Here is an 8,639-nt window from a genome sequence, read left to right on the forward strand (position 1 = left end):
TGATGTTCTCTATCGCGCGAGCACCCCAGTCCCCCCCCAAGCGGCTCCGGCGAATGGCGCTGGTGGTGGGATCCAAAGTGGAGTCAATCACAAGCATGCAAAAGCACGGGCCATGACAAGCTGTGCCTTGCTGGTGATCTCCTGTTTTTTTGCACACAACCATCCCATTGCCCAGCTCTTATTCCATTAAGGCGAGGATGCCATCCACCGGGCAGCTACTGTGACACCGAATGAAACAAATAAATGATCCTCACAAAATCGCCCATGACCACCAAAAACGGGAAACAACCACAACCACCTCACCATTTTCAATGCTTTAGCATTACAACACGACAGCGAAAAAAAGTCGGGTTAAAAAAGGGAATGTATTGTTTTAACCTTCAATTTCCTTTATTCGATTTTTTTTACATTTATTTTACTTGGTGTGGTTGCTGAAAACGCTCAAATTCGCAGTCCCTTTTTTGAGTATCATTTATTTTTTTCATACGGTGTGTGATTATTGGTGTGCAACTTGACTGTTTCTCATATGCACAGGGTCCAGGTCCGCCTGACACGTGACGCGCGGCCTCTGCAAATCCCGGTTCCGGGGAAACGCTTTTCCTTCAGCGCGGGGGTTCGCTGCCGAGACCAAACTCCATCTCGGCACAGCTAAACTCTGCCGAAGCATTACCTATCCAGGACCGATTAACGGCAAAGCATCAGTAAATGGAGCATCGAGAGCCCCCCCGCTACCATGGCATCCCAGGCCCACGGCAGATGCCCCTGGCAATGTCCAGATTGAAAAGCATCGACATCGCTCTCCGACACGACTCAACCATGAGCACTTCTTTCACCATTCATCACATCGCTGATTAGCCCTTGGCCTTCTCCGCAGCCCACAGTCCACTGTTCCACCTTCTGCCCGCCATGTCGACCCCTGGGATGCTGTATGTTACCATGCAGCCTAAGCCCGGCCTGTCGCTCGACCAATTCCACGAGTGGTACAACAACGAGCACGGCCCAACTCGCCTGCGGCTTCCCCAGATCTTCACCAACGGTCTGCGGTACCGCGCAGCCGACGCAGCCGAGCCAACCTTCCTCGCCAGCTATGATGTCACCTCCATGTCCCACTTGACCACGCCCACCTACACAAGTCTCCGCGAGAATCGGTCTCCGCGAGAGGCTGAAACAATCGGACAGGTCGACGTTGTCCGCTCTTTCCTCGACCTCGTCTTGTCACGCCAAGCTGCAGAGTTCGTTCCGCCCGAGAAGCTTTCAGGTGCAGAAGCGGAGGGCCGTGTGCTTGTGTCGGTCGACATTACGACTTTTGGCGCGGAGGCGGAAAAGGACATCATCAGTTGGTTGAAGGAAGAACATCTCGAGATGGTCTCCAAAATACCGGGGTGGTTGCGCACCCGCGTCTACCGCACCTCGACGATTGAGGGCGGCAGTGGAGCCCCGAATCTATTGACTTTTAACGAGTTCGCAAAAGAGAACGGCCTAGGCGGGCCGGAGCAAGCAGCTGCCGAGTCGACGCCTCGGACCTTGAAAGTCGGGAAGGGAATCAAAGATTCGAATCAGCGCAGATACGAGCTCTTTTACATCTTTGGCCCTGCGCCTCGCGATCTCACCCATCTGTCCGCCCTGCCGCCAGTCAGGTCGTTCAGCACGGCAGACGGCACAACGCGCACCGAGGCTGGCGAGCCAGCAGTAGCAGCTATCACATCATTCGTCGCTGCAGCGGACGGCCTCGGCATCCCCTATCGTCTCGAGGGCAATCCGTCCCCCACGGCCCCGACCGTCGCCTTCTGCAACTCGCTCTTGACCTCGCTCCACATGTGGGACGAGCTCGTGTCAATCATCAAGTCCCAGCGTCCGGATCTGCGCATCCTGCGGTACGACACGCGCGGCCGGCACGCTGGAACGCCGGAAATCCCCGCTACTCTGGCAAGGCTGGCCGATGACCTAGCGAGCGTGGTAAGGGCGCTTCGCATCCCGAAACTTCACACACTTGTCGGTGTCTCCATGGGCGGCGCTACAACGCTCGAGTTCGCGCTGCGCCACCCGGAACTGCTGGAGCGATTCGTGGCCTGCGACTGCAACGCGACGTCGAGCGCGGCAAACACGGCGGCCTGGAAGGAGCGCATCACGATGGTCGAGTCACCCGAGGCCGGAGGGATCAAGACGCTGGCGGGCCTGACGGTCTCGAGGTGGTTCCACCCCGACACAATGACCAAAAAGGCCGCGCTTGCGAGCAGCATGACGGAAATGGTGGCGGCAAACGACGTGGGCGGATTCAAGTACAGCTGCCAGGCGCTCTGGGATTATGACCTCAAGCCGCGGCTGCCCGAGTGCAAAGTCCCGGGGCTCCTGGCGGTAGGCGACGGCGACGGCAAGGGCGCGCTGGTCAAGGCCATGGATGGATTCAAGGGGCTCGTTGGCAAAGACGGGGTCGAGCTCAGGGTTGTACCGAAAACAGGGCACCTGCCCATGTTCGAGGATGCCGCGGCGTTCTGGGATGGCGTCAAGGATTTCATCTGAGGCTGTAGCGTTATCTCGATTTTGGGGGTAAATTTTTTTTCCATGTCGATAGTGCCAAATATCCCACAACCCCTCCGTGCTCGGGAGGGAACGGAGTTGAAGCACCGGGTCGGAGCGACCGGCCAATACTCGGGGCTACCGACCGCCCAAGCCAGTCTTTTGCGCCCATGGCATGATGCAGGGTGCCGACTTACATAGCGCGTCGCAACCGTCTGGACCTAGCCAATCCGGCCAACACCCCATGGCACGCATAGTTGTATCCCGTCTCCCACTCCCAACCCCCCGCCACCGCCGGTGCTGTCTCGGCCATCAAATGCGGGGTTTTTGGGGAAAGGCAGGGGAGACTCTGGAGCCCCAGCCAGCTGTGTTGACCGACTGTCGGGCCGAGATGGATTCCTTATCTTTCCCCAACGCTTCCCTTCCATGTACGTCTGTTTTTAGCTGACATGGCCGCGAGCCGGGCCCGTTATGGAGCAGACTTTTTTGGCCTTGGATCTGGCAGACAGCCCATCTCGGCATTTCAAGGAGTACGGGCAGTGAGAGACAAGGATTTGGCTCCGAGGTGGAAAATGCTAGCTTTTCTTCTAGCAACGAATATGCATGCGACCCCGCCCTAATGCACCCCCCCAAAAACGTTTCGCAGCACTAGAACGGAAACGGCGCGCATAGGCGAGTGAGCGACGATCCAAAAGCAAAAGACGGCCCAGGGAACGGGCTAATTCCCCGCAAAAGGACTGCGCTGGGAGGGCAACACCAACCGAAAAAGAAAAAAAATTAGTGGATCATTTTTTTTTTTTCGATCGATGGGCAGCTGGCGGGTGCGGAGTGAGGTGTGGTGTGGTGGATGTGTCCCAGCGGTTTAAGGGTGGCGAGAAAACACGACTCGTAAACGGCAGACAGTTCGCAGCATCATCTCGACTGCCTTATTCTGGGTGATATTCCTATATGCAGCTCGGCGCTTCTTCGTTGGATTCCACGCACCCGGCGCTACCTACCCAGACGCAGCCACCGATGCAACCTGATGTTGGTTTTGCATCAAAGGATCAATTCTTGAGGGCTGTGGAGTTGGGTACACGCGAGAATGATGATACTTGTAAGACTTTGGGTGTCAAAGTGGAAGAACGACACGAAAGAGTAAATTGTTCATGCGCGCGCCTGTCCTACAATTACAAAAAATCGTACCGCCATTTCCAAGCTCAAGCTACAGGCTTGACCAAGCAGACGACAGACACAGCCATGAAAGCACACGCCACCTGAAAACGGGAACGTTGGTGGTCAGCTGAGCAGACCGTGGTGGGTTTGCGTGGGGTTGGGGATTTCGGCGACAGCGGCCGCTGGGACGATCCACCCATTAATCGCGGTGGAAGAATGAATACCCACCAAGTAAAATCCAATGAGAAAAAAGTTTGGGGGACAGAGACCAGACTGGTGGTAGACCCTTTGTGCCTCGACTCTTGGCGATATTGAACGGGGTGGGACAGAGGCTTGTGTTGACGCTATTTTGGGGGGAGGGAGATTTTCCCTTCACTGGCCAGCCAAGTTACAGACCGAGAGGCCTAGACCAGGAAAGAGTCACCTGCAGGCCGAGGCCGGACATGGCGACGGGATAGAAGATGTGCCGAGGTGCGGACGGGAATGCCGGCACGTACAGTAAGCGATCCAGCCCACAGCGGCGTGGTATTTCAGTCTCGTGGCCGACGGAGCATTCCAGATGTCGACGGCTCATTCCGGGAGTCACCACCGGGGTCTCGGGGCCCCGTTTCGGCGGCCTCGGTAACGGGGCGAGCCCCTGAATGGGAATCATTCAAGCAAAAGGAGAGCAATTTTTTTTTTCTTCGGGTTCCCATGTCTTCCACCAGACTGGCTCGCGAGATGCCCTGATGTCCCCCCCCCCACCCAAAAAGACGAAACGGGCCCTGCTAAGTGGGGACCATAGTGGGGCGGCTCGAGGCCGCAAGCGACGAGGCAAGCATAAAGGCCCGAAGGCCGGCAGGGCCCATGACATCATGCCCTTGCGCGTGCGTGACCAACTGTCACCCTTTCATGACCATCCTGTCGGCGTTTTTATCGTTTGTCGTCAGATAAATTCTGTAAGCGAGAGGGAGAAAAAAATGGCTCGTGCACTACGTGCCGCTTCGGGCAATTATGTTGAAACATCCTTCCGGTCTTTTTGGTGATTTGTTGGACGGACGGCTTGCTGGCGGGCAAGAAGGAGCGCGACGCTGACTGACGCGTGAAAGCGGCCCGGTCGATCTCCACTGCTCTACGGGCTTGGCCAATGGCAGTTGCGTGTGGGGCCGGTGTGTCCCTGTGAGCATCGGGTGCTAACGCGGAATTTGCTCAGTCGGGGGGGCGCAAATGCAATTGGAATGATGCCAGCCACCCGCACATCGAGGATGGCCTGCTCAGCTTGGGGTGCGCTCGCACCCCAACTTCCCCAGATGCGAGTGTCGGTGCTGTCCTTTGGGCGTGCAGTGCCACCCAACCCCCGGACGTTTTCTTGAGCCAATTCGAGCCGGCGACGCCAGGTTACTGCATGAAGCGTGCGTCTCCCCCCAAGCTCCCGCATGAGGTCCGGGTTTTGGGGGAAAAGCTCACAGGCTGGCGTCGGCGCGACTCAGGGCGTCTGGCAGGGTGTCTGCTCCCAGGGGGCGACCCCGCCTGCTCCAGCTCTCCGCCTCTTCCGATCCTCTCTGGCAGGACGCAAGGCAGCAAGGAGAACAGAGAGCGAGGGCCGCGGCTGGCCCCACCGCCCAATCATGGAAGCGGCTGATTCTCTTGGTCGCATGCTTGCATTCGGCCCTACTCCAAACAGCGCTCTCCTGCCAGCACCGCGTCGTTGTGGGGAACGGCGCTAGGACACACCCACACCCCAAGCCACGAGGCTCTCCAGGATTTCCCGCAACAATGGAGAAGAGCGACATCGCTGGCGCTGGTGGCGCTGTGTCTTTCCCGTGTCGCCTCGCACTCTGGCTTGCCTCTAGGTTGCATCACACCACGCTAGAAGCGCAGAGTTACTTCTTATTAGGCAAGGAGTGACTAGCTTCCCGTGGCGTCTTCCCCAACAGGCCTCCAAGGCTAGCGGAAGCCACGGCGTTGGTGCACAGTCCGGAGTCTAGTGGCTGTTGAGACATGGCGGAAGATTGTTTAGAATGTATCTGGACGCCAGAAGCCGAAGGAAAGGCCCTTTGGGGGTAGGTTGAGCCGGGAGCGCCGCTGCAGAAGTATGGCTGACGGCTCGCGTGCTTGACCAGCCGGACTCAGGTGCCCTTCACGCCATATGCCTGATGGCGTTGCCTCGGGCCCATTGTCAGGCCCCGTCCCTGTCTTTCTCCGCTGGTGGAGCCCCCACCCCGTGGGACGACTGAACGCGGAGACTCTCGTGGTGACCCCGTCGGGGCAAAGCTACCAAGTTGGCCGCAAATTGAACTGGGGCAAAGTTTAACCCTCATTTCAACAGGTCTGGAGTTGGGTTGTCGGGCCAGATACAAATAGCAAGGTTCCCCAGGTCCTTCTGCATTCCCCCCAACCATTCCAAACACATCACATCCCCAATCTACTGGGCAGTCATCTCTTGACCTCATTGTTCGGGTCATATCACATCATCCACTACTGTTGTCTCACCTCACGCACACACCATGGTCCGCGCTGTCGTGAAGCGGCCGGAGAACGAGGCCGGCTCGGCCTGGCCCGCCATCGCCGTCGGTGCCTTCGTTGCCTTCGGCGGTGTCCTGTTCGGCTATGACACGGGCACCATCAGCGGTATTCTGGCCATGGACTTCTGGAAGAAGCAGTTCTCCACTGGCTGGGTGGACGCCAAGGGCAACCCCGGCGTCTCTCCTTCCGAGGAGGCCGCCGTCGTGTCGATCCTCTCTGCCGGCACCTTCTTCGGTGCTCTCCTCTCGCCTCTGTTTGCCGATACCATCGGCCGTCGCTGGGCCCTGATCGCCTCTTCCTGGGTCTTCAACCTGGGTGTCATCCTCCAGACTGCCGCCACCTCTCTGCCACTCTTCCTTGCCGGCCGCTTCTTCGCCGGTCTCGGCGTCGGTCTGATTTCTGCCCTCATCCCCCTGTACCAGTCCGAGACGGCTCCCAAGTGGATCCGCGGTGCAATCGTCGGCGCCTACCAGCTGTCCATCACCATCGGCCTGCTCCTCGCCGCCGTCGTCAACAACGCGACGCATCTGCACACCGACACGGGCTCGTACCGCATCCCCATCGCCGTGCAGTTCGCCTGGTCCATCATCCTCATCGTCGGCATGCTTCTCCTGCCCGACACCCCGCGTTTCCTCATCAAGAAGGGCAAGGTCGAGGAGGCCAAGGCTTCTCTCGGCAAGCTCCGCCGCCTGCCGGCGGACCACCCCGCTGTCGACGACGAGATCGCCGAGATCAAGGCCAACCACGACTTCGAGATGAGCCTCGGCAGCGCCAGCTACCTCGACTGCTTCAGCGGCCCCATGCTCAAGCGCCAGCTCACCGGCATGGGTCTCCAGGCTCTGCAGCAGCTGACGGGCGTCAACTTCATCTTCTACTATGGCACCAAGTACTTTGAGAACTCGGGTCTCAACCAGCCATTCGTCATCTCCATGATCACCTCGGTCATCAACGTCGTCTCGACCCTCCCCGGTCTCTGGGCCGTCGACAGGCTGGGCCGCCGCGCTCTGCTACTTGGTGGTGCCATCGGCATGACTGTCAGCCAGTTCCTCGTTGCGATGCTTGGAACCCTGACCACGGGCCAGGACGCCGAGGGCAAGATCATCGTCTTCAACGCGGATGCCCAGAAGGCCGGCGTCGCCTTTGTCTGCATCTACATCTTCTTCTTCGCCTCCACCTGGGGCCCTCTCGCCTGGGTCGTTACGGGCGAGATCTTCCCGCTCAAGCACCGCGCCAAGGGCCTGTCCATCACCACCGCCACCAACGTAAGTATTGCATCTCTGTCAACAAGATTACTACCCCCCAGCGGCTGGGCACACTTGCTAACCTCTGCACGAACTATAGTGGCTGCTAAACTGGGCCATCGCCTACTCGACCCCCTACCTGGTCAACTACGGCGCCGGCTACGCCAACCTGCAGTCCAAGATCTTCTTCGTCTGGTTCGCCTGCTGCTTCCTGTGCATCGCCTTTGTCTACTTCTTCATCTACGAGACCAAGGGCCTCTCGCTCGAGGAGGTCGACATGATGTACTCGGAGTGCAATTCGGCCCCCAAGTCGGTCGACTGGGAGCCCACGGGCGACTTCAGGCACCGCGCCGGCGCCGAGTCGGCCGCCCACGAGAAGACTGGCGCCGAGGCCAGCAGCGACCACGGCGCCGACCACGCCGAGACCACCGGCGCCTCCCGGGCCTAAGGGGCTTGTTGACGGCAATCCCCATGACATCCTCGCTGCCTTGTCGATGACGGGCGGAGGTCTACGAAATGTTGATGACGTCTTCTCCTTCTAATGTAACTATTTGGCTTTCATGCTTTTATCCCTTTGGTCTTTTCTTTTTGTATTTTGGTTGTGGCGCTTGGCTGCCTAGATACCAGCGGATACCGCACTTTTTGCCTTTGGACGTTTTCGGCCCGTTGGGGTGTAGATGCCAAGGTGTAATGCAATAAAGCGGCCTACTATGGCTAGACATTTAAATAATCTGTATTCATGATGGCTCCATGTCCTTGCCAGCTGATTGACTTGTTTGTGTCATTGGGTCATAGAACCTTTCCTATCTAGGGCTAGTAGAGATGGCCATGTGGCTGGGACATGTTCCCTGGTGCTAGGGCCTTCGCTCACCATCGACACCCATCAGGGATAACGAACCTTAGCTGTTAGCTATATACGTGATGGGTGATGCCATGAGTGGCTTTCCATTGCAACCAAATACGCTAGTGCGTGCTTTAGCATTCCCGCCCCCCCTTTTTTTTTGTTCCTTTCCCTGGCAGAGTGATATCCCACTCATAGATATGCAAGGTTGATGCCTGACGCAACGCAGGGGTGGACGCCAAGAGCCGAGTGCCGTGCGGCAAATGGACTTGTCGTGCCTGGACGGGGTGACGGGGCCGCGCCGATGAGCGCTCGAAACGCTTGTGGGTTTCCCTTTCCTTTTTTTTTCTTCTTTTTTTTTTTCTTCTCTCTCTCTCTCT

At 58.0% G+C, this 8,639-nt stretch overlaps 3 protein-coding genes across 3 annotated transcripts; 2 read left to right on the forward strand and 1 right to left on the reverse strand.

The window, feature by feature from the left end:
* The first annotated feature begins 188 nt into the window (after nt 1–188).
* GGTG_07590 (hypothetical protein) lies at nt 189–3,145 on the forward strand. The gene has a single exon (XM_009225414.1). It carries the CDS (start codon nt 907–909, stop codon nt 2,518–2,520), a length of 1,614 nt encoding a protein of 537 aa, XP_009223678.1. The 5' UTR covers nt 189–906; the 3' UTR covers nt 2,521–3,145.
* A 1,812-nt stretch (nt 3,146–4,957) lies between these two features.
* Nucleotides 4,958–5,444, reverse strand: GGTG_07591 (hypothetical protein; the record flags this gene model as incomplete). The annotated part of the gene is made up of 1 exon (XM_009225415.1): nt 4,958–5,444. One exon carries the CDS (start codon nt 5,442–5,444, stop codon nt 5,115–5,117), a length of 330 nt encoding a protein of 109 aa, XP_009223679.1. The 3' UTR covers nt 4,958–5,114.
* A 542-nt stretch (nt 5,445–5,986) lies between these two features.
* On the forward strand, nt 5,987–8,185 carry GGTG_07592 (high-affinity glucose transporter RGT2). The gene is made up of 2 exons (XM_009225416.1): nt 5,987–7,439; nt 7,519–8,185. Exons 1-2 carry the CDS (start codon nt 6,159–6,161, stop codon nt 7,864–7,866), a joined length of 1,629 nt encoding a protein of 542 aa, XP_009223680.1. The 5' UTR covers nt 5,987–6,158; the 3' UTR covers nt 7,867–8,185.
* The last annotated feature ends 454 nt before the right edge of the window (nt 8,186–8,639 follow it).

This window comes from Gaeumannomyces tritici, assembly GCF_000145635.1.
Source record: "Gaeumannomyces tritici R3-111a-1 unplaced genomic scaffold supercont2.4, whole genome shotgun sequence".
Lineage (NCBI taxonomy): Eukaryota > Fungi > Ascomycota > Sordariomycetes > Magnaporthales > Magnaporthaceae > Gaeumannomyces > Gaeumannomyces tritici.